At 34.1% G+C, this 27,485-nt stretch overlaps 1 protein-coding gene across 1 annotated transcript; it reads left to right on the top strand.

Annotated features, from left to right (window-relative positions):
• Positions 1–214: 214 nt before the first annotated feature.
• LOC143258161 (thyrotropin-releasing hormone receptor-like) lies at positions 215–27,485 on the top strand. Its single transcript, XM_076517172.1, has 2 exons — positions 215–1,160; positions 27,156–27,485. The coding sequence occupies exons 1-2, from the start codon at positions 300–302 to the stop codon at positions 27,459–27,461; spliced, it is 1,167 nt and encodes a 388-aa protein (XP_076373287.1). The 5' UTR covers positions 215–299; the 3' UTR covers positions 27,462–27,485.

The raw sequence follows: 27,485 nt of genomic DNA, 5'->3' as shown, positions 1-27,485 counted from the left end.
CCAAAAGTACCGAATAGTTTATGTTTACTCATACGCATGTATGTGCCATCGAGTTAATAATCTCTCAGAACTTCGCAACTTTTGACCAAAACTTGAATATACAAGCATTTTATTCTTCAAGAATTTTAGACTTTGTTTTTAATAATTTGATCTAGATATTGCATAATTCTGCTATTTTTTTGGTATTGATTTTGGTATTGAATGAAAATCACATAGACTTTTTGCAAAGAGATTTACGAGCGTCATTTTCTTTTAGCAATCCATTTATCTATCACAAACAAAATTTTCAAAAAATTGCAATGACGTCACGCGTGACACTTTTACCACTACGTTATGATGATAACGAACGTTCCGAGCACGATTTTTCAGCATTATCTTCCAACATATCTGACTTTAGCGTATTCTTGATTAACCTAAATAAAACAGAAAACGTAACGGATTATCAAAATCCAACTTACTACTCGCTGAACTATCGTATTGTAGGTACTATCTTCCAGGGTGTCATTCTTCTTGTAGGTGCTCTTGGTAATACCATGGTTGTAATAGTTGTAACCAAGACCCGTAGTATGCTGACCCCTACTAACTGTTATCTTGTCAGTTTGTCGATAGCTGACTTAATGGTTCTAATAGCTTCAGTACCCAACGAGGTCTTGTCTTACTTTCTTCTAGGAGATGAGTGGATCTGGGGTCGAGCTGGATGTATTATCTTCATCTTTCTTCAGTATTTAGGGATCAATGCTTCATCCCTGTCAATCACAGCTTTCACAATAGAACGGTACATCGCTATCTGCCATCCCATGAAGGCCCAGATGGTTTGCACAGTCAACAGAGCCAAGAAGATTATAATCGGTGTTTGGGTGTTCGCTTGTCTCTACTGTTCCCCTTGGCTTTTCTTAACAAAAACAGTTCCCATTTATTACATAGGTCACGCAGATGTGGAAACCTGCACCTTTGCTCTTTCCAGAGAACATTATTTGGGCTATTTCTTTGCGGATCTAGTGCTCTTCTACATCATTCCACTACTTTTGTCCTGTGTACTATACGGACTGATAGCAAGGATCCTATTCACTAACGAACTGAACAAAGGACGCGGTAATGAAAACGAAACAAATTCTATTTCAGATTGGAAGAAGACTAATAATAACAGTGCTCGAGTGCAGGTGAGAGAGAAATAGACATTTCTTGTTTTTACAATTAACACTTGTTCACTTATAATGTATAAGCTTTTTAATTTAAATATTCCTAGCCTATAAACACTAACTGAACCACTGTAATTTTAGTATAATTTTACTATGAATAATTGTTACAATGTACAGAAAATATTTTTAACCACGTGAATCTACTACTTATAACTTCATAAAATCCTTGAAAACTGTTTTGATCGTTACTCGTAAGATCATTATTTATCATAAAGGAGTAATAAATCTAAATAAAATACTTCGATAATAACATTTCTTCCCTTCTTGTAAGTAAAATTCGATATTTTATTTTCAAAAAAGTAAGTACATAACACAAATACTTCAAAATGTATTTCGAATTTGCTTGTAAATTCCGCACAGAATAAACACAGGTTTAACAATCTCTTTATTTAATTATACGTTTAAGAAAACTCATTAAATTTGTACGAAGACAATCGTAAGAACATAGAAGTTTTTGTAGCTTTAAATAGTAAAAACGTATTTAACAATACAGGTTTTTTTCTATAGCAAAAACAAGATATGTTCATGGCATTAAAAAGAGCATTTCTGCAAAGCGTAAAGGCTTGCTGAAAAGAGTAGCAATTTCTGTTTAAACCATTCTGTGACTTTTCAATTATGGTGTTTGATGTTTTCAGTCTGAAAGGAATCTTATGCAATACATGAGTAAAACGACCATGCATGAAACTCCAAGATTTACATAGCTGTCACTGACCACAGGGAGGTTTGTCTATTTTTGAATTTCGCGCAAAGCTACACGAAGGATATCTACGCTAGCCGTACCTAATTTAGCAGTGTAAGATAGAGGGAAGGCAGCTAGTCATCACCACCCACCACCAACTCTTGAGCTACTCTTTTACCAACGAATAGTGGGATTGACCGTATTATTATAATGCCCTCACAGCTGAAAGGGCGAGCATATTTGGTGCGACAGGGATTCGAACCCTCCACCCTCAGATTACGAGTCGAGCATCTTAACCACCTGCCCATGCCTGGTCCCACAGGGAGGTCAACCAGTCAACACTTCCACAATATTTTTTATATGAATAGCAAGATTGCTGTCGGATCTACTTTTAATGTGGACCAGGTATACGATCGTCGTCTAACGAAGGTTCTTGCAATGTTCACACCATAACACACTACTCATTAATCATGCCTATCCTTCTTTTCATATTCTATCAATGCAAAGCACCGAAAGTTTTATGTTTAAAGAAAATAGAGATTACAGAAAAATTATCTCTTCCACTCATTAGGATTTTACGGTTCATAATCTGAATTGGAATATTTTTCCTGATGGATCACCATCAAATACTCTTTTGTTTGTGTAAGTTCATTGAAAACTTACTGAAAATATAATAATAACAAAATTAATTTTGTCATCTCATGTGATTGAGGAAATATCTTATCAGATTACTAAATTTAATTGATAGAAGAATGTCAGAAACTACCTTCGAAACTCGTATGTCATAAATTTTATAATTACAGCTAATTTCAAGGTATTATAATTATTCTTTAATCAGTTTCTTATAAGTTTTTTTCTGTGAATCTATTGTAATTCAATTCACATTATAGGTTTGGTGTGTTTTTTTGTTTTTTTTTATATAGCAAAGTCACATCAGGCTACCTGCTGAGTCCACCGAATGGAGTTGATCTCCTCATTTTAAATCCGCAGACTTACCGCTGTATCAGAGGCGAGATTCAAGTTATAGGAAGTTTTACAATAAAAATTTTAGACATAAGACCAGGCGTAAACTGAACATTTGAAATTATATTTTTTGAACTGAATATGCAAATTGCAATATTTATAATTATACACAGATATATATATATATTTTATTTGTAAAATCAAGAGTAGTTTATAACCTTATACAGGTTTTGTTTTCAAAAAACAAACAAACATAATTTTACTTCTTCAGGGCAATAAAGTCAGTCGAAAGGTTTTTTTTTCGATGTATAATAACAAGTATATCGATGAGGATTTGATGGTAGGTTTCACTTACACACCCATCTTTACACTATTTCATTCCGAAGTAGTGTTCAGGGTTCTTTAGTTGTAAGCTACATTTTGAGTAAATTCAGGTCTCATCAGTTGTAACTAAGTTGATGGCAAAGAACATGGCCTGAAAGAGCTTTAAATACTTGGTGTTAAAGTAGTTCGTGGTGATTTGTAAAGATTTTTATACTCTTTCATAGTCGAAATTGAGTTAAGTAAGGCCTGGCATGGCCAAGCGCGTAAGGCGTGCGACTCGTAATCCGAGGGTCGCGGGTTCGCGCCGGCGTCGCGCTAAACATGCTCGCCCTCCCAGCCGTGGGGGTGTATAATGTTACGGTCAATCCCACTATTCGTTGGTAAAAGAGTAGCCCAAGAGTTGGCGGTGGGTGGTGTTGACTAGCTGCCTTCCCTCTAGTCTTACACTGCTAAATTAGGGACGGCTAGCACAGATAGCCCTCGAGTAGCTTTGTGCGAAATTCAAACAAAAGCGAGTTAAGTAATTTTCTTCACGTTTTTATTGTCAGGAATTATGTATGTTTCAGTGCAAAGCGACACACTAGTCTATTTGCGTTACGCATACTTCGGATATTGAACCTTAATATTTAGCTTTATAAGCCCTCAAGCTTACGACAGAGCCACCGAGAAGCGTTTAGAAAACATAAAAGGTTTCAAGAAATTTAAAACATCATGTTATTCTGATTCTGAAGTACTTTCAATATACTCTCACCTTAAAGACATGAACTGTAGTTTAGTTCTTCTAAATTATTAAATAATATCAAAGATTACAATATAAGATATATATATTCTTACTTAAATGAATTATTGTGAGTTATTAATATCAGAAATTGAAATTTTCTGCTAATAAATTTCTAATGATATTTTCTTACTAAGCAATGTGGTCCAGTAGATAACGTGCCGAATGTTGTTTTTCAGAGTTCTGTGGTTTGTGTAGATCTCAAAGAAAACAATAACAAAACAATAACGTTATAAAAATGAGAGTCAAATACTACTATTTAAGCTGACAAGAGTAGACGGCGAGTGGTCTTCGTTCTAGTCTATCATTTTAAAGTTAGAGACAGACAACCTTAGCGTAGCTTTGCGCGAAATATTAGAAATAAATTGTTCTTACGTTTACCTCACCTGATGCTAATAAATAAACGTTATTCCCCTCAATGACTTAGCGATAAGCTTTGAGGCTTACACTTTAAAAACCGTGTTTCGATAGCCGTAGTGGGCAAAGCGCAGATAGTCGATTGTGTAGCTTTGCGTTTAAACACAAGCAAACTGAATGCTAATTAACAGTAATGAAAAATAACCAATTTTATATGCTACCAACTCTATTATAACCTTTTAAAGTAATAGAAAAATCAATGTCGTTGCCTTATCAGTTACTTGCGAAAACCTTCATAAAATAAACCGCAACTTGTAAACTATGCAACATTACATTTATAATTGGTTATAAGATTTATCTTATATCTCGACAAAAGTTAATAGTTTCGAGTATTTAGATTGAAAGTACTTTCAATACATATTAGTCTCCCGCTGGTACAGCGTTACGGATTTTCTAATGCTAAAATCAGCGGTTCGTTTCCCCTCGGTGAAATTAGCAGATAGCTTAATGTGGCCTTGCTATAAGAAAACACCCATATATATTATCACCTTAAAGAAATAAACTGTAATGTGTTTTATTTATTCTTGAGCTGTGAAACTACATGCCATCCTGTAAAAATCAAGGTCTTTTGTAAGTGTTAAGTAAATATACAAAGATGTCTTCTAAGGATCGTATATCTGTTTGCATGCTGTAGTTTACGCTTGGAGTCCCGCACTTTTAGTTGTCATCAAGTGAATAAATAACGTCGTTCAAGACTTCATCTCCGTAAGCAGAAATTTCATCTTTCAATAAAAAACGATTTTACGGCTTCATTACTTATCAGTATAGGGAATAAGCGAATCGTTAAACTATTCAAGTTTTTAAGTCAAGGAAATGCTATATTTGGCGCGTAAAGTTACGATATAACATCATTTGTTATTTGAACAACTAAGTCTGTTGATTTAATATTTTGGAAATGAACAAGTGCTCATGCGCCTAGTTTGTAAAAAGCTACAAACAGGCCTGTCTTTGGATAAGTATATTTCACTCAAAACGACATCGTATGTATAGGACATTATTTCATTTTGAAAACCTCCCAAATGGCACAGCGGCATCCCTGCGGATTTATACGTCTAGAAACAACATTTCGATACTCGTGGTAGGTAGAACACAAACAGCCCATTGTGTAGTTTTGTGCTTAAGCACAAACAAACAAAAGATTTCGATAAAAAACTAAATTATAAAAAAAAATAATTCGGGAAATCAATAGAATAACGATAGGAGATTTAATATACTTCAGATTATTATATAACCTTTATAAAACTAAGCTCTGGCTACTCCATAAGAGCTTTAAGGAATCTCATAAAGGTCTACCTATAATATGTTTGTATGTAATAATATTTCTGTAGAAGGATATTCATTTAGAGAGATTTTTAAGCAAACTGGAACCAAACAACATAGTCTTGGAAAAAGGAAACCACCCCTTTTTTCCCATGTAAGATGAAACATTTGCAAACCACCCAATATAGCATCTGTCAACAGTGTCCCAAACCATAGTCTAACGTACTCAAGAACTAGGTCCATAGCTGCAAATTGAATAGCTACTGTTAAGGAAGGCAAATTTATGTCTACAAAAAGACTTTACAAGCAAAAAGGAAATAATCTCTGGTACCACTTACAAAATAAGAAACAAAGATATTTAAATAAATGGACGCCGAAAAATCCAATGTTCACGTCACCTTAAAAACAAGTGAAAAGAGATATCTCATTCGATCACGAAATTGTGGAGTCAATGAAGCAGTTTCTATGCGTTTGGTACACTTATAAAAGATTTACTTACATAGTAGGTTCGTAGAAAACTTCACCTTGTGTTGAATAAGATGACCTCATTATTTCTCGCTAAAGTTTACTGTAATTGAAAGTGCGTTGTGTTGGGGAATCATTATTATAAGATAGAGTACAATGGATGTTGATTGTTTGTTTTGAATTTCGCGCAAAGCTATATGAGTGCTATCTGAGCTAGTCACCACTAATTTAGCAGCGTAAGACTAGAGGGAAGGCATTTAGTCATCATCACCCACCGCCAACTCTTGGGCTACTCTTTTACCAACGAGTAATGGAATTAACCGTCACATTATAACGCCCCCACGGCTGAAATGGCGAGCATGTTTGGTGCGACGGAGATAAAAACCCGCGAATCTCAGATTACGATTCGAGTGCTTTAACCACCTGGCCATGCCGGGCCCTATTGTCTCGGAAGGAAGGGGTTTGCTGGTTTCTTGTAACTTATCGCTCTTAACTTATTAAGGGTTTTTTTTTCACCTTTAAAGAATATATACGTATTTTCTGAAAGGGAAATATCTTACTTGTAATTACTTTTACCACCTAACTTTGGAGCTGTTTTTTCAGCTATAGAATTAAATTTTATTTATTTATTATTGTATATGAAGGTGGAAGTAGATATACTACATTTTAAAATGCAACATTTTTAGATACTAATGGCTGATAATTCTGTACACCGGTAGAAAAACAATAAACCCATGGACTTACTAAAATCAACGTTCGATTTATTTTGGTAGATACAGCAGATGGCTTGTTGTGGCTTTCATATAAAACAAACACAAATCCCTTCAGTGGACACAACAACTAGCTCAACATGGATTAGTTCTAAAGTTGATATTTTGTAGCAACATATTTTGTAAACGTTTAGTTAAATACGAAATTATATCTTTATGTATTAGAATATTCACAGTTGTCCAACAAACGTTTGCATTAAAACAAGTAACTTAAATTATTAAACTTAAATTTAATTTCAACACGTTACTGTCATTCTGTTAAAAGAAGTATCGATTTAATTCAGTTAGTTAAAAGTGTTTCGTTACAGTAAAGAATAAAAGTTTACTTTGTAGAAATAGTGTATTCAACGTGAACGAACTACTTTTTTACGTCAACTTATATTCTGAGTTGCCATTCGAGGGTTGTTCAAAAAATACGCGGACTGTTTGAATTGCGCGGTTCCAGTTGGTTCCAGGGGAATCCGCTTGATGTCGCTAGGTTCGCACAGATCAGCTGATTACGTCGCCATTTCCCGATTGCAGATATCTTCATTTGTATATTAGCTACGCGGTTTTAAGTGAAGTGCGATTTTTTTTCGTTTGGCGGATATCAGAATGAATGACCTGAAGGAGCAACGATTTGCTGTGAAATTTTGTGTTAAACTTGGAAAATCTGCGACTGAAACTTTTGCTATGCTTAACACGGCTTACGGTGATGTTACTATGAAGCGTACGGCATGTTTCAAGTGACATGAACGTTTTAAGGATAGTCGACAGTCCATTGAAGATGATGAGCGTCCTGGACGTCCTTCCACGTCAACTGACGACCCACACGTCGACAAAATCAACACCCTGGTGCGGGCAAATCGACGTCTGACTGTCAGGGAGCTTGCTGAAGAGTGTGGGATATCAGTTGGATCTTGTTACGAGATTTTGACCGAAAAATTGAAGATGCACCGCGTTGCTGCGAAATTCAGCCCTCAGAACTCGTGAGTTTTTGGCCAAACACTCGATCACTGTTCTTTCCTACCCCCCTACTCACCTGACCTTGCTCCTTGCGATTTTTTCTTGTTCCCCAAACTCAAAAGACCCTTGAAAGGAAGAAGATTTGAGACGATTCCCGAGATTAAGGCAAATGCGACGAAGGAGCTGGAGGACATTACAAAAGAAGCGTACCAGGACTGTTTCAACAAGTGGAAACACCGTTGGGATAAGTGTGTGCGTTGGGGAGGAGAGTACTTTGAAGGGGTCCCAGACCTGTAACTTCTGAATAAAGTACATTTTGTTTTATGACGTCAGTCCGCGTATTTTTTGAACAGATCTCGTATAAGTAGGTGGCAGTGAATTTGAAAAATACAAAGTATTTTATCGTGTATTTGTTGAGGATCTTTCCAATATTAATGATATTACAACACTGATGTTTTCATGTATCAGTTGTAGATCCTGTTAATTTCTAATAGCGTGAGGAAAATGGGACAGAAATGGCAAAGCTTTTATTGCACATTTCTACCTTTGAAAAAGAACATAATTTATGAATCTTAATAACTTTTATTAGTATTAAAAATAATGTCGATAAAAGAACAAGATTGGTTACGTATATACTGTACCTCCCAGTGGTACAGAAGTATGTCTCGTAGTGGGCAGAGAACAGATAGCCCATTGCGTAGCGTTATGTTTTATTCTAAACAAACAAATAAAATCTAGCGTATTTATTGTAATTCTTGTTAAGTTGGTATCAATCTATTAAAAAAAAAACTGAGGTAATATGTCAGTTGTATACTTAAATTTATTAACAAACAATTTTCACATCATGGTAGAAATGCAATTTTAACATCATCACAAAAACAGAACTAATAATGTATACGTTATAAATCTTATTATTAAGGACAGAAAAACATAATTTGCAATGTTTCTGCTACGGAGCTATTAGATATGTCATTCGAAGGCTGTCTGCGGTGCACGTTCCTGAAAAACCCGTATTAAGCATATGGGTTAAATTGTCAAGGATAGTATGTTCAGATATATCACTGTTCCTAACCAGATGAAAGGCAGCAATCAGTAGCTTCCATTGCAACGGACGTTTTTTCTGGCTTAGAATCAACTAACGAGATTGACTGTCACTTTTTAACGCACACGCAGCTGAAAGTATGGCGCTGTTCACGGCATCATGGAGTGAATTTGAACCTTTGTATTCATAGTGGTTAGCACGCTAACCACTTGCCACGCCCAACCTTTTCTTGAAATTTACTGAACGTCTCAAAGTACAAAGTTGGAAAAGTATTTTTTGAAAACCTTATTGAACGCAAATAAAATGAGAAGAACAGAATTGATGTCGTAGCATTTCTGACTTTGTTTTACTCTTTAAAGATTAAAAACATATGGTAAAGTATTTATTGGGTGAATCTTAACAGTAAGGAGAACTGTTATGAGGTTGTATATGTTGGACACAATAGAAGTAAAGAAATATAAATATTTAGTCATTAATATTAATTTATGATTAAAGCAAGCTGCCTATCTAGATCTAGCAACACGCTGCACATCTAATTAAATATATTACTTATAATGTTTGTAATAATTTGTTTCATTAATTAGATTTTGGTTTTTAATTAGAATTAGATTTAAAATAAAACTTTCAACAGCGGTAATAACAAATATATCTTATTTACATTAATGAGCAAATATTACATATTTAGTACATTAACATGTTGTTGTTTTTCTATTAATTGGTTTTAAAGTAAATAGAAAATGCAATGTTCAGGTTCAACGTTTCGGTACGTACCATGGACACTCGCTATGTTGGAGAAGCAGTGAAATGATATTCTCGCAATTTTAATCTCTCCAAACGCAGTTTCTACATTAAATACACATACTGTTTTCGACACCCGATTAAGCATATATTCATAGCTTAATATGTCACCAAAGGCTTTTTCAGGAGTTTTTCTAAGGGACACAATGAAAATTAGAATAAAATAAGGTGCAGTTATAGGGAAGGTGAACGTATCACCTTGTGTATAAAGGCGTTCCATTTTTTTATATATTTAATTGTGTCTATGCAAGACAAGAAATTCATAAAAAAGACACAAGGAGAAATCTTGGGCTTAAAATATATTCTTAAGATAGAGGTCGCACATGTTTTATGGTAATAGTTTATTTTAACTATAAACTAGCTTGAATTTATTAAAAATTAAATTAATATTAATAGTTGGGCCCGACATGGCCAGATGGGTTAAGGCGTGCGACTAGTAATCTGAGGGTCGCGGGTTCGAATCCCCGTCGCACCAAACATGCTCGCCTTTTCAGCCGTGAGGGCGTTATAATGAGACGATCAATCCCACTATTCGTTGGTAAAAGAGTAACCGAAGAGTTAGAGGTGGATGGTGATGACTAGCTGCCTTCCCTCTAGTCTTACACTGCTAAATTATGGACGGCTAGCGCAGATAGCCCTCGAAATTAAAAACAAACAAACATGTTAATGGTTAGCTCTATTTTAGTGTTAGTTTATACCAACTAAAACTAGACAAATAATTAACAGTATTACTAATATGTTATTAAACTTATTCTCTATTGTAATATGCTCTACCGTTCGTAAACTTTTATTAAAGAACTAGTACCAGCTGTTTGTCAGATAGAAAGAGGAAGATGATACTTCAATGTTTTCTCAGCAAACATGTAGCAATATATTCCTTCCTTGATAGATAATTTTTTGAGGTTTCATTTGACATTTTCTGAAGTCATTTAATAACTCAAATAGCAAAAAATTAAAATATTTTAAGTGATACACTTAGTGACACTTTCAACTTGTCCTACAAGACTTCAGAAAGAGAAAGTAGTTTTGAGATAAAAAATACTTCTGCAGATTATACACTTTTGTTCTATATAATTAAGGATCTTAATGTATTCAACGTAGAATTTACTCAAATTTATTTGAATTCTTAATATTACTTTATTAAGTCATGTCTAAATGGTTAGGTCAAATTTTCTTAAGTTTCGAGGATGGACATCACTAATTTTGACATTCTGAGAGGAGGGAGGGCACCAGTCAGCAACGCCCGTCGTCTAGTGGCATCACGGCTGAAAATTCGAACCTCTTTATTCACTAGGTCACACTCGCCCATCTCATGTGGTATCGCATTTTCAGATCTTTCTTAGGCAGATATCTGAAAAAACGAAACTGTTAATTACGATTCGCATTATTAACTCAGACCGTAAGCATATCTGACCTTTGTGGGTTCTGGGAAGTAGTTTGATATAGATTTCGTTGTTGGAAATAAATCAGATAAATCATTGATTATGGTCAAATAAGATTAGTCAAAGAAAAAAACTAACATTAATATATTTGTCCGTATATATTATATAAAAACAGATGTATATTTCTCACTGAGATACCACACTATTAGGTGTAAGGACATTGTTATTTACACTGTTTGTAATATTCGATATGAAATTAGTCTACCGTACACGTAACCGAGAATAGAATGTCACATAGCTTAAGCTCTGCAATATTTGCTAAGGTAACGCCATTAACTGCCAACATTACTTTATTTGTTGTTAGAGTGCTTGTTGTCAAAGGACTAGTATTTTTAATCTACTTCATGATGGCAGCTTTGTACTTATGAATGATGTGTTGGGAAGATGTCGTTATCTACTTCGAGTTACAAATTGTCAAAGATTGATCTGAAAGAAAAGGAAAAATGATAAATTGGAAGAGTGTGTATGTGTTTGTTATAGAAAAGCCACATCGGGCTATCTGCTGAGTCAATCGAGGGGAATCGAACCCCTGATTTTAGCGTCGTAATTCCGTAGGCTTACCGCTGTACTAACGAGAGGCTAAACTGCAAACGAAAGAATTCTCTTTCTGGAACGTTCTCTAAAAATAATTCTGTGTAACAATCTACAAGCCTTTTCATATGCGAAAATTGTACACTATAAATACCTAATATTTTATTGAAAAGGTGACGTCATTTGTTTTCTTTAAATGCGAACGAAAAATACATTTAACTACATCATGAACGAGTTTGAAACTAATTACGTGCGACAAATGAAATGATAGGATAAACCTACACTAAAATATGTATCACATGTACTACTTTATTAACACTTAAGTTTGACTGGATATAGATTTTAACGCTAATTATATTTTGATGAAATGTAAAACATTTATTTCTTACTTCTGTGTTGCAGTTAAAATTCATAATCATATATTCAGATAAAAATATCGTCAAGTAGAAAACAAAATTTAAACTTATGAAACTGTTCAGAAAAAGCGGACAACTTTATTAAAGATTTTAATCCTGTAGAAAGAATGATCAATTTATGATTTTACGAAGTAGGCTTCCCATATTATATTACACCCACAGAGGGAGCTTTCGTTAGATACATAACTTAAATCAGTAAACATTTCAACGTTAAATCTTTTTTAATTAAACCATGATATATATATTGTAAAAACATTCTGCCACATTATAGCTTTTTGTGCCATTTTCCGGTTTTACTCAACTCACTTAATTGTGTCCGTTCTCTAAAGGATAAGGAACTTATGTTATGGTTTTTTATTATTCCTCTTTGAGTTATTAATACGTAACTAATTTTAGATATGTGTATTTATTATTATTATAAGACACGTCAGCTTAAACTAGATAATAACCACATTTTTAAAATATACAGGTTTTAAAACGATGCTTTCAAGTGATACTTCAAAAATTTAAAAATTTTTAAGAATAACAAAGGGTTAACCATTCTCGCTCGTTCAGTGAAAGTTGTTAATTTATGTCTTCATGAAATGTTTTAATAACAACGTTCATTAACTACGTAATCCCGTCAAATGCTTTCGTGTAGAAATCTTTCAAAATTAATACTCTCTCTATTAGTACATTACGAATATCTATTATCAGTCCAAACATGCCCCATAGTGGCACAGCGGAACGCCCGCAGACTTAAAACGCTAAAAAACTGGTTTCGATACCCGTGGTAAGCACAGCACAGATAGATCTTTGTGTAGCTTTGTGTTAAGGCTCGGCATGGGCAGGTGGTTAAGGCGCTCGAATCGTAATCTGAAGGTCGCGGATCCGAATTCCTCTCACACTAAGCACGCTGGTCCTTTCAGCGGTGAGATCGTTATAATGTGACGGTCAATCACGCTATTCATTGGTAAAAGAGTAACTCAAGAGTTGGCGATGGGTGGTGATGACTACTTGCCTCTCCTCTAGTCTTACACTGTTACATTAGGGACGGCTGAGTTGAATTAAACCATGAGAATGACAGAGAAAGATAAAAGTTAGTAAAATATATTTTTTTGAGGTTTATACTTTTTAGTATAATGCGAAATAGTACAAATGTACCAATAGTTTCCTTTGTGAGTACAATTTAATCTGGGAAACTTACTTTGCAAAATCGTTATTGTTTTAGGACTTGAATTAAGTCTACTAACTGTATAGAGAGGGAAGAATGTTTTTACGCAATACAAATCTTTAATAATATTATCTTTTCTCCTGAAGAAATGCATAAGTTTGGATTTTTATTTTTGTTTTCCGGTATTTGCGTTTATAAATGTCTGTAAGAATTACATTTTCATTACAACAATTTTCATTACAACGATTTTATTAACGCTAAAGATATACATTAATGTCAGTATCTACATTCAAACGTACTCCAATCTTAAAAAAGTAGTATATAATAAGTATATTTTAATTGTGTTTCAAAATCTTACATAATAAATAGTTAAGTATTTCTAACGTACTCTCTAGAGGGTCCCCATCCGATTGCTGATCTCTCCTCCGGCTCTGGCAAAGATAAATGACGCCACTCGTTGAATATGTACATAAACGGTTTGGTTTTTGTAACCTCTTTGCTTCTAAAAAACTTGCAGGGTAGTAAAGGAATTTCTTGAAAGAGAATTATTTCCTTGTCAATTTATCACTTTCTGTTTCTTTCAGAGATTGCTCTGAATATTTGTAACTCCAAGTAAATAACGATATATTTTCGACACACCATTCATAGATACAAAGCTACCATCATGAAACAGACTAAAAATACTATTTCTCTGACAATAAGCACGCTAACAACAAATAAAGTAATGTTGGTGGTTAGCTTTGTTTTCTGAGCATATACTGCAGGATTTACGTGACATTCTATTTCGATTGCGTGTATGGTTAGGCTAATTTTGTATTAAATATTACAAACACTGTAAAGAAAAACATCCTAATGTCGAATGTGAATGAGAAATTCTAACCTCGTTGCATATGAAATACATAGGTAAACATATTAATTTCCAAGTTACTCAATTGTTTTCTTAGTTTAGCTAATATTACTTCTTTTTTTCAAACTAATCGAGCGTATGAGTAATTTATCTAATTTACTTCTAAGTAGAATCCATATCAAACTACACCATAGTATCCAAGTATGTCGAACTTTTCAATAGAAACTCATTTCTTAATTATATCATATTCTTTTGATTTCCATTGTTCCAAGATTGCTAATGAGAAATGGAATTTCTGGAAACTGTAATATAACTCGCTGAAAAGTATTGAATCCAAGGATAGATTAGGCCTCATGTTTGTATTTAGTACGGTATTTCGTGAAAGTAAAACTATTGTAAGTTTATAAATTTATGGTTGGAAAATATTGTTCCAAATGTCCTCTATTACTCTTTACAATTCAGTGAAGCTGTTTGGTTATTTTTTACCTTTCCAATGTTCGTATAAGTTCACACAGTTTTATTAAAATTTGTAAATAGACTTTATGAAAGCCAGTTCGTGGTTTTGAATGTTTTATTGGCTTGTTTACTTCCAGATATCGTTTTACCACATTTTTTGTACAGTGTATGCCCCAACACTTCATAAAATGTCATGATTTACTGACCTATGCATGTTAGGTTTCACAACGCTCTCTTTATATATATTTATACAGTTATCTTAACATTAAGAGGACTGCGAAAGGAGTCAATTTTAGTGGCCTGTTTTTGTTTCTCAAGAGACGTAAATCTTTAAGTGGAATTTTCATTTCGTATACCATACTATCATATCTTAACCGAATTGTGTCACGTGCAAGATAAGTGCCTACATCAAACGTATTTAAAGAATTGTTCACGTATTTATTTCAACAAGTCATTTTGTTCGCTAACAGATAAAGTAATATCTTACATAGAAGAGCGAACAACGTTTCGAATCGTCAGGTTCTATGTAAGATATTTTCTCAACCCAAACGAGCCGTTTTTGCATATAAATTTCTCAACAAGTGGGTTTCTCGACATCACTGAGATAAAGTAATCAAATTAAGAATATGATAAAAAACATTTTAAACCACCATTAAATGTAGAAAAACTCTACGAGAGAAGAACTCTCACAAAGGTGAGGATATATCGTCTACCAGAGGACCTCTTGTTCGTAAAATAGGATCGAACTGGCTCAATAAAATGAAAAAAAAAACATGAAAAGGACTAGCCGAGTTTTTTTTTTTTTTTGGCTCAATACTTGAACATTCCTCACTGGCCAATAATGGATGTGCCACATACTCAGAAGAACTTCATGTAAGATGTATCGCTTGATAAAAATAACAAATTTATCTTCTTATCTTGAAGTGGAACAAAATTAAATTGGCCTTTTGTTCGCGTTCTTAAAATAAAACATATTTTTTTTGTTGGTAGTTAAGCTCAAAGCTACACAATAGGATATGTGTGCTATGCTTACCATGGGTCTCGGAACCAGGCATATAGCGTTGTATAAGACTTTAGACACTATAGCAACGAAGTCAAACTGTTCATTTTATCACTGAACTGCTACTGTGATGTTTCAACTGTGTAAGTTTTGAGTGTCTGTTTATTGTTCATTGCAATTCATTTCATTTTATGAGTTACAACTATTTTGAAAGTTGTCATAAACTACATAAATTCTGAACTGATAACTCATTCGTAAAACTTTTAAACAATAACTTGATAAAAAAATGAAGTTGGATTCATTGTTAGGTTTATCGAATACTGTAATAAAACTTCAGTTAACTGAATTTGTTGGACTGGATGTTGTACTACACAAGGATTTAGATTGAAAATACTTATTTCATTAATGTAGTTGTTACGCAATGAAGTTGACGTATAGTTTTTTGTTGTTGTTGTTGTTATGTGCACTTCTATGCCTCTCATTAGCCATAAGTAGTAAGTAACAATTGGTGTTCGAGAATACATACCATACCATTTTAAAGTATTGATCAATTAAATATAGCTAAATAGACTGAAATACTTGAAGGAAACACGAATGTTTTGTAACATATGGCGTTTTTCTTTTGTGGGTCTTGCTTCGGCTAAAGTCTTTTATCTCTTGAATTATGAATATAAATAGAACATGTATGTAATATGGAGCTTATATATAAGCACACATAGTCACATACATGTATACATATATATAATAAACATTAATAAGTTTTTGTTTTTTTCAAAATCCATTATAAATCCCTGTCGTCACTATATACAGTAGTTGTTTGTTTGTTTGCTTTTAGATTTCGCGCAAAGCTACTCAAGGGCTATCTGCGCTAACCGTCCCTAATTTAGCAGTGTAAGATGAAAGATAAGGCTGCTAGTAATCATCACCCATCGCCAACTCTTGGTCTACTCTTTTACCAACGAATAGTGGGATTGACCGTCACATATAACGCCCCACGGCTGAAAGGGCTAGCATGTTTGATGCGACGGGAATTCGACCCACGAGACCCTCAGTTTACGAGTCGAAAGCCTTAATCCACTTGGCCATGCCGGACCCACCTTGTTGAGGATGTGCGCTCTACCGGACAAAATCCAAACGCTGATGTTAAACGAGCCAGTAATGATGGAAAATAAATTAAGGGTGCGGAGTTGGATTCTAACACTTACAGCATCTCAACTCCTATTGCTGTTCACTGTCTGCATCCAGTTTTGGGAAGGCAGTTTAATCTTCTAAAGTTCTTATAATACCTATCATAGAAATGAAATAATAAAATATCTAAAAAAATGAAATTAGAAAGAATTACGAAAACCTGTCTTAATATTCCTTATGTAGTTCAAAGGAGAAGGTTGGGAATATGAGCTTGGGGGAACAGAACATAATGCGTAACATAATTTATGAATTTCAAAATAACCTTGTGAGCATGTTCTTAATGAAGGTTCTGGTAGTCAATATATTTGTATATGCTCGAGATTCCCCAAAATATTAGTTATTTTGTAATCCCCATAAAAGCGTTATAACTTAGAATGTTCTTGAGTCTTATTAATCACGTTTTCGTAAAATTTTAATAACCAAATAAAGGTAAGTCAATTAAACATGAACAAAGATAGAAAAGCAGTAATACAAACTGACAAAAACTCGCTGATAGTAAAATGGTATTTTTCAGTAGCTAAAACTTTTGGATTGGTGTATATTTTTGCTTTAAGTATATTTTCTGTCCCTGCAAACTACTTACATTATTTATAAATATATTCTTTTAGGATCCAAAATAATAATGTGAAACTGCTGCAACTATTATTTTTTGTTAATTCACGACATAGCTTAGTCATGTCACACTTATTGTGGTTAGACGTGTATATATTTTGAACTTTTGGGATCAATCTAACCAGTGCCATTCTATAAACTCATTACTTTTATTCAGTTTAATTCAGTAGACTTTACTACAAATTGCAATGTCACAGAAAACAGAAGCTGGGTTTACTGATTATTCTAACTAGAATTATCACGCAAAAAGAGTTTACATTGTGATAAAACATCTGGCTATTTTGCCCCCTTTTAATGTTTTTAGTGTAATTTAGCGTATGTAATTTTTAGCACATATAGCACATGAACCGTATTATTTATTGTAATTTTTTATTATAAATTAAATGATGGAAATGTTGAACGACATATCTTGTTTTATCGGCTTACGTTTCTATTTAGACAATAAATACTTAATCATTTATCAGATTAAGTGCCTTTACATTTTATTACTCTCACTAAATACAAGAACATTTTATTTACATTATGTAATAGACTTTAATAAATTACTTTACTTTTCTGTTGTATTGTAACAGTTTATTGAACAAAGTCATGGAAATAACATTCTGGATAATGTTCTTTAGGCTAACTTCAACATGTCAGAGTAAAAGTACTCGCGATGTTCAATCTCGTTGAACTCACTGGTTGTCATGGTAACCCAACTGGGTTGAAATAACATTCTGGATAAATGTTCTTTAGGCTAACAACTACATGCTAGAGTAAAAGTAATTTTTGCTTTTTGCTTCTAATACTCGAAGTTTGAAAACTTGAATATTTATGAACCATTTCACTCATTATCTATACATAGAGAAGAGGCTATAAATGAATAATACATTTATACTCTATAACGTGTTTTTTTAAGATATTGTTTTAGATTGTTTTCTAATTCTTTCTTTTGAGTACTTGAGCATATTGAGACAGGGAAAATCACTATGACCTAGTGATTACAGTGCCCAATCCGTGAATCAGATTTATTATGTTTTTTGGTCCGCTGGGCACTTTGGGATTTTGGGTGCACTATAAGTGAGACAGTCAAGTCCCATTATTTGACTACACAAGGGTAGATCCAGAATTGGTGGTGGATGCTGTTGAATAACTACTTACATTTCATATACTTTTCTATCAATTCAGTGTTAGTGATGCCTATGTGAAATTGGTCCTTGTGCAGTCTTGTTTAAAATCCGAAAGTGGAAATTATGGAAACACAATAGTTATGGAAACAGAATGGTTACAAAAACCTTTTTGGATATAGCATGAAATGTTACTTTGTATGTTTAACAGGATAAGTCAGTGAAACACATTTCAGTTATTTACATTTCGCCCTGTTAATGCTCTAGTTTGGCCTTTTAAACATTTTCGATACCAGCTATCGTCTCGCTGCCTCTTTAAACCGTCTTGGACCATTAAACTACGAGTAAAACGAAGAAATATTGCAAATTACATATGAATATGGAATTTTGTCAGTTTTCTTTGTTTGTCTTCATGAAATCTAGCAGACCTACAAAGAGGTTTTGACGGACCGCTTTCGGTCCCGGATATGTAGTTGAGAAACATTGTTCTACTTAAATCAACTTGCTATATCAATTCATTATCTTACGTTTTACACATTACGCCTGCAAGATTACATGCTAAGGTTATTTAGATATTTCAAAATATATAACTGTTTTGGTTAAGCTTAGCATTAAACGAAAGACCGGCTGGAGAATGTGATGTTTTGAATAGCGCTTGGTCAACAGAAATATGTGATTGTTTGAGGAACTATAACACCATGTAACAAAATTTTTACTTTTCTTACTCCTGGGTAGAAAGTGTTATTTCCCAATTGCTTATGCCTAAAGTAAATGGAAAATACCAATTTTTTTCTTCAAACTTTGCTTTTGTGACATTTTTCAGAACATCCCAGGTAGATTCAGTGCTGAGGCAATTGGAATTGCCTGTAACCCGAACGAGTGGCGTCTTTTCATTGATAGCTCATCCAAAAGCCTTAAAGCTGTGCTGCTCCATAACGGAAATAAGTATCCATCTCTTCCCCTGGCTCAATCGGTGCACCTCAAAGAGGAATACAACTGTGTTAAGATCTTGCTAGAAGTCTTGAAGTATGATGAGTATGGCTGGAAGGTTATCGGAGACTTCAAAATGGTGGTATTCCTGATGGGTCTCCAAGGAGGCTTGACCAAGTTTCCTTGTTATCTTTGCCTTTGGGACAGCAGGGACACCATAGCGCACTACAACAGGAAGCACTGGTCACAACGGACCGAGTTCTCTGTGGGGAGGCACAATGTCAAGTGTTAGCCACTAGTGGATTTGCAGAAGGCGTTGGTCCCATCATTGCACATAAAATTGAATTTTATGAAAAATTTGTCACAGCTCTTGATAAGGAGTCTGCAGCCTTCAAATATCTTTGAGACTTCTTTCCTAAGCTGTCTTGAAGCAAAGGTCAAAGGTGATGTCTTCGTTAAACCTCAAATAAAGAAGATACTGGAGTGCACAAAATTCCCCAGGAAGCTCAGTAGGAAGAAAAAAAAGCTTAGGGTAGCTTTGTCGCAGTGGTTCGGGGCTTTTTGGGCAATCACAAGGCCGAAAATTATGTGGAACTGGTTGAGGCTCTGGTGAAGAGCTATGGCAAAATGGGTTGCAGAATGTCCCTGAAAGTCCATCTCCTTGACGCCCATCTTGATAAATTCAGGGAGAAAATGGAAGCATACTCAGAGGAGCAAGGCTAACGCTTACCCCAAGATATACTGGACTTTGAACGCCGCTACCAAGGAGCCTATAACAAAAACATGATGGGAGACTATATTTGGTGGTGAAAGTAATTTACATTACAGTCGCAAATCTCGAAAAACTACTCATTTTTAAACATTTTTGTTCGCTTTTTTTGTATAACTTTAGTATAAATACATGTAAATCTTTATTCATATGTTGTTTTATTCAGACCTTATGTAAATGAAAATGTGCAAATTTGCCCGTTTTTCATGGAAAATAGGTTATTTTCTAAATTTCATTATCCAGATCACAAAAGCAAAGTTTGAAGGGAATAATGGTCATTTTCTGTACTTTTACAACACAAGCAATTAAGAAACAACACATACTAACCATGAACAAAATTTGTGTTACATAGTGTAATAAATCTCACACATTCGGCTTCCACAACTTCCGTTTGTATAATTTTTTAATAACTGGTGATTAATGATGTCATTATTATTATATATTATAAATAATTCCCTGGGGGAATAACATTGGATCTCTTACACGTAGTCAGTAATAGTAATATTAAATATATTGGTTAATATGGTTGACGTAATTATCGTATCCTTCGTAAAATCTGTTATCTTGGGCAGGCGTTAAAATTTGCACTTAATACCTTCGAATTTTTCCCGATTAGTTTACACTATAGAAATTATAACGAACACACATACCAAGAAATGAGGATTTGTGTTTATTCTAAATTGACTCGTTTGTTTGTTTTGTTTTGGAATTTCGCACAAAGCTACTCGAGGGCTATCTATGCTAGCCGTCCCTAATTTAGCAGTGTAAGACTAGAGGGAGGGCAGCTAGTCATCACCACCCACCGCCAACTCTTGGGCTACTCTTTTACCAACGAAAAGTAGGATTGACCGTCACATTATAACGCCCCCACGGCTGGGAGGGCGAGCATGTTTGGCGCGACTCGGGCGCGAACCCGCGACCCTCGGATTACGAAGCGCACGCCTTAACGCGCTAGGCCATGCCACTAAATTGACTCAGGAATATAATTAAAAAATACTAAGCCGAATTATGTAACATTTTCTAAGATACAGTATAAGGGTCAGGCTATGATTGGGCCCCGCTTGGCCATGTGGTTAAGGCATTCGACTCGTAATCCGAAGGTCGCGAGTTCGAATCCCCGTCCCACCAAACATACTCACTCTTCCAGCCGTGGGGGGCAATATAATGTGACAGTCAACCTCTCTCTTCGTTGATAATAGAGTAGCCCAAGAGTTGGCGGTGGGTGGTGAAGACTAGCTGCTTTTCCTCTACTCTTACACTGTTAAATTAGGGACGACTAGCGCAGATAGCCCTTGTAGCTTTGCGCGAAATTCAAAAACGAAATCAGGTTATGATTAGCCACGCATGAAATCTGCTTTTTTTTTTTTTACTAAAAGACTACAGATTCCATTATCTGCAACGTTTTTTTGAAATAAATTATTAAATACTGTTAGTGTTTGTTTGCTAATGGCTGGATGTAAATAAAGGAAATTATAGAAAAATAAGAAGACGATTGTTGTTTATGCCTTATAGTGTTGGTAAATTAATATGTATAATTATATTCGTCCCTTTCTCTACGTTAAGATACTTTTATTGTGAGCTTTCATAGCAATGCAACAAGTACGTTTATAACTCTACATAATAAATAGATGGTTAGTGTCATGAAAAGAAAAGAAAACACAGAATTTTGTATTTAAATTATAAATAAAACGTTAAATGTTTTGTCGTGCATATATTAAGCACGTTTTATCAAAGCCACTTTTAGCTTCAACATATTGTCACAACCCTGGCAGCTTTTTTCTGGTTATTCTCTATCTGATGATCGGGGAATAATCCTACTGTATAGTCTCCATTGCAGAAATGCTCCATCTAAAGGAAATATATTTTTTAATTATGTTACCAACTGTTGCCTGATACATACTAACACATTTTGTTTGTGCATTTTCATTGTTATAAGATTTTGCAGTTCACTTACCTCAGTTGGGTCTCTTTCTGGATGGTATTGGCGCCAATATTCATATGTTTTCTAATCCCATTAAGTACAAGGGATATACCAGTTTTAGAAATTCTAAGTCTTGACTATATAACTTGACTATGTATTAATTATACGAGTGCATGAATATTTTTCGCCAAAAAGGGATGTTACAAACCCTTCCCCAAAGGAACTAATTTTCTGGTAGTGTCGCACTACTTTCATAAACCTCAAAAATGTCAAAGTACAGATCCCATAAATTCCGTTACATTGTAATTTTGTATTAACTGTGGCTGTCATGTAACTTGTTGATTTGCATGCACAAATGTATTTTAATATAACGTACACAATCCTTTGTATAATGGACAGGAAATAATTATCTCTGTCTTAATTGTAGCTCCACGCCTGCTCAGCGGTAACTTATGAAAGTTTATAATTCTAAAACACATGGCTCGATCCCTATATAGGTACAATGCACTTTTGACAACCGTGCATACTTGGGCTTAAAACACTCACATCTTTAGTGCACAATGTTCTCACACAGATCTTTGTAGTGTAGTAAAAAAAAACTGAAAAGTTATGTCATGTACATATTGGTTATGTATAAATAATGAGAACTAGTCTTAAATGTTATGTCATATACATGTTAATTATACGTAAATAATGGGAACTAGTCTCAAAGGTTATCTAAACGACTATAATACCTATAGCTGTTCAGACATTCGAAAATGTGTTGAGAAGGCTTCGTAGAATGCCAGGAAAGTCTGAAACTTTCCTTCTATGTACGTGACGATAACCGTGACAATTTGATCATGAAACTTACTTTGAACAACTAATTAGTTATATTGAGCGTTTGCTATGTTTCTTCCAAAATATCCTTCCTCTAGTCGGTTAGACATGAAATTGAATGATACATATAGTGAACTTATTTGATATTTACAAATACAATAGTGAAAAATAATCAACACCTTTTCAGATATATAAACTTATTTATATCTGTATGCACCACGTTATGTTTCCAGTTATAACTGTGTGCGTGTTTTCTTGTAGCCACATTGGTCTATCTGCTGAGTCTACCGAGAGGAATCGAATCCCTGATTTTAACTTTGTAAATCCAAAGACCGTAACTGTAAAGCTAAGTTCTATGAGTGTATTCGGTAGAAAGAAAGTATTAGTTTTTACTTTAAAAATACAGTGTTTTATTGGTTTTCGTATTTTAAACACGTGTCAGTCAGTAATCATGCTTTTAAAGATATGTACATTATCCTCAGCTGTATTAAACTAACTTTATGATAAGTACAAATTAAAAATAAATATATATTCAAACTTTTGACAGTGTATAAAATGAAGGAATATAGAAAATTTTGATTTATTCAGAAACTACATTCATTAAGACACTAAAATCTTGGTTGTGAAAGCCGTGTTGGCTTCAACACATACAAATCTTTGTATAGCTTTTCGCTTAGCAACAGCTAACTAGCCACCAAGTCGAGAAAAACATTATAAGTTGTTTATAATATATTCTTCAGAGTAGTCATGAAAGCACATAATTAGAACAGCAGACAAAACTAAAACCTCTGGCTCGAATCTGAAAAGAATATCAAATTATATATGTTTAAACTGTTGTTTACTATTGTTTACTTTTTCTGTATTTCTGTTTCATACAGAAAAATCAACATTTTCGCAAATAAGACTGAAATGAAGCAAAAACGAATTAAAGAGAGCAGAGATACTACTCAATGGCAAGTGTGTCGGGATAAGGTTCGTACTACTGACAAGGGCTCGCGTTTTCAGATGTGGATGCGTTATAAAAGTGACTGTCAATTATGTTACTGCGGTTTTGGACACAGGCACGTTCCTTTTGGTGGCTGTTGCTGCTAGCAGTAAATCAAAACTAGGGCTTGCCCCGTCTGAACTTTAATTATTTAGGAGAACACATAAGGTGGTATTCGGATTGAAAATACCAATTACAGAGCTAAAAAAATATAACAGAAATTCCAAGAACCTATTTCACTATTTAGATGTATAAATACAAAGATGTGTTTTATTGTATGCTACTGTCGTTTCTTTAAATCCATCAAGTGTTCTATAGTTAATATGCTTAATTTCACTGTAACTGGAATGGGTGTCAAGGAAAACATCTAAAAGACGACAGGAAATTAAGCGTTTTTTAACAAATTCGGTCATGCAGAAAATAAGGTTTGATAAGTTTTACTACTTATGCAAACTAGAATTAGCTGTACCGTATTTTCTGAGAGGTTTCTAAAAATGAATTGTATAGCATGCGTGATTTGAATGAATGATTTGGTGGCTAGCAGTCACGCTACTCACTGTTCAACCATCTCTGACAAGGCAATAGATTTTGTTTTTTATAACAATATTAAGTAAAAAAAAAGATTTATTATGTCACGAGATTATAAAGAAAACGTGTAGAAAATATCAGACTAATTCGTTTGTGATTTGCGAGACAGCGACTAAATGATAACAGTTGTAGTTACCAACGTAAATTCTGTAAGTGTATATTACAAACAGATGTGACTAAAGTTTGTTTTTACATATTTAACCCTAATCGTTCGGCAATAAAAAAATGAAGTTTTCGTTGTTATATTCTAATTTATGCTCAGTTTTGTCAAATGAAATTGGAAACTACAGTCACTGTCATAGAGAAAATAATCATTTGCATTTGATAAAACAATGTAAGAAATACGCATAATAATCCCAACTCGACTTGCTTCAGAGAGATTAAGTTTACATAGAGACGTTTAACATGGTGTATATTTTTATCTCAAGCAGTGCATTTTCTCTTAACATGTGTACACACAAAAGCATAACTATATTGCATCAGGAAGTATTTCCAAACGTATTTTCTCTTTCATTTGAAAAGTTAATACAGTGTTGATCCGTAATTTTACGTGGAGAAAAAATATTTGTTAAATAAGCATTTTACAAAATTATTGACGAAGGATTAAGAAATGATATACACCATAAAACTCCTAACAGTATTAACCAAAAGAATAGGGACTGCATGAGCATACGAGACTTCGAATGTTTACTTCAAAGATGAGCTAACGTTTTGGAAAACATTAGCTATTACTCGACTAATTAAAACACGGAATATAAATAACATGTTCGAGATTAATGGGTGTTTATTAATTTATATGAGGGGCATTAGCGTATAATGACTATTACACTGACTATAGCCTACAAAATTATTTCGTTCAAGTTTCTGACGTCAGAAAACAAAAACAAAATTCATTGTTTTCTGTATATACGTTCGGATGAACAGCACCGTTTATCAAATTTTCATAAATCATGAAAACATTTTTTTTATTATACGCACATTAACAAAACAAAGCAGTTGGTCAATACGTTAATGTTATCTAAATGATTTTTACCTGAATAACTAATGATGAAATGATATAAAAATCTTTTGCTAATAGATATATAAAGTTCTTATAATGTTATTATTTTATTATTTCATTATCAATATAAACGGAGTATCGAAACTAACAATGGATGGAAACTTTATACATTATTGCTTTAGAAAGAGTCTATAGGTTATAATTAAATCTTTCTTATTTTAATTACAAACAAATCCATTTTTGAAACATATACTTAATTCTACATATTAAGGACCAAATATGCAACTCTTCAGTAAGTAAGTGCTAAGGTATCGTTGACCAGACAATGTATTCTAATTCAAAGGCTAATTTATGAGCCTCACCAGGCACACAGAAACACAAACTTAGTTACAATTAAGTATATAAAGTTTCCATCACATAATTCGTTTGCATGTTTTAGATCAGGTTTGAGAACAGTCAGTGTACTATGTATAAATTATCAATATGTTGTAATACTTTAAATGGAGTCTCGATTTATAATCATATTATGTCATAGAGGATATATAGAAATTAGATTCTCAGTAGATTTTTTCAAGATCATGAACTTTAGTGGTTTATTGGACCAGCACCTTGCAAAGTTTCTTTCTGATGTTACATTCTTGTTATGTTAACATGGTAACTTTTAGTGATACCACATTTTCTGTCACGTGCATTATAACAGATCTGGTGCTATAGCTCTTAATCTGCTACAGATGATAACTTTGTGATCAAGATTTACCTGCAGTGGTTTTGAATTGCATGAACACGAGAGAATAGTTCGTTCGTGAACGTAACCTGAAGGCCAAGAACAAGATCCCTATATACTCATAACTAAACACTTATGCTACTGTTTTCTCAAACATAAAGATCCGTTTAGAAAACAAGTATAACGTGCTTAAATTACTTCCCAACTTCAAGATTTTACCTTTTGTGGTCATAAATATCCATAGGTTTAAGAAACGTATTATATTTTATTACAATTCTACATCACTGCTGAGATTCAACAATTTACGTTAGGTAGAAGTTACTATATTATCCAGCTGCAGAAAACATAGGCCAAGGAAATGGCAAAGCCAGGTTGTTAAGGCACTCGACTTGTAATCTGAGGATTGCGGGTTCGAACCTCCATTACACCAAACATGCTCGCCCTTTCAGTCTTGGAGGCATTATATAGTTTCGGTCAATTTTACTATTCGTTGGTAAAAAAGTAGTCCAGGAGTTGGCAGTGGGTGGTGATGCTTAGCATCCTTTTCTCTAGTCTTACACTGCTAAATTGGAGACGGCTAGCGCAGATAGTTCTCGTGTAGATTTGTGCGAAATTCAAAACAAAGCAATTAAGTCGCGTTGAGTATAGAACCCACCATTCGCAAGACAGCACTCATACACTCTAAAGAATGAGTCCTCCAAAACTGCAGTTCCGATAACTCGAAACTACCTACGTCTTTTACGATGTATCAGGAAGCACCGACCCTCGGAGGACAGCTCAACCCACACTAAACTAAATGAGATTCGATACATTTTCCGGTGTTTCGGTATAGTTACCCGTAACTCGTTGCATTAGCAGGGATAGTACAGAACGAAAAAAAAAGGTTACTTTCAAACAAAGTAAAATAGCTCACTATTATATGTCCTGTAGTTTTTATTTCTTTTTTTTAATATTTAGATTACACTAATAATTTATTTTTCCTGTTTATTTAATGAATGTTGTTCGTTTTTTGTCTTTTTCTTTAACAGGTAGTAAAGATGTTGGCTGTTGTTGTAGCTGTGTTTGCTACATTATGGATGCCCTATCGTGTACTTTTGGTGTACAACTCACTGGCTAAGGAACGCTATATGGAGCTGTGGTTCCTGATGTTCTGTAAAACCATGATCTTCATCAACAGCGCCATCAACCCGATTCTGTACAACGCCATGTCTGTCAAGTTTCGACGCGCCTTCAAGCGGACATTGTTATGTGGAAAAACAAGACAAGAAACAGGATTTCGAAGTGTAGCGATAACGACACGTCTGAATATTGTCCAGAAAACTACTGAAGCGTGAAACACGTTTTAGTTTTGTAAGAAA

Source organism: Tachypleus tridentatus, chromosome 7, assembly GCF_004210375.1.
Source record: "Tachypleus tridentatus isolate NWPU-2018 chromosome 7, ASM421037v1, whole genome shotgun sequence".
In the NCBI taxonomy this organism is placed as follows: Eukaryota; Metazoa; Arthropoda; class Merostomata; order Xiphosura; family Limulidae; genus Tachypleus; species Tachypleus tridentatus.
This window is presented reverse-complemented; position numbering and strand designations above follow the sequence as displayed.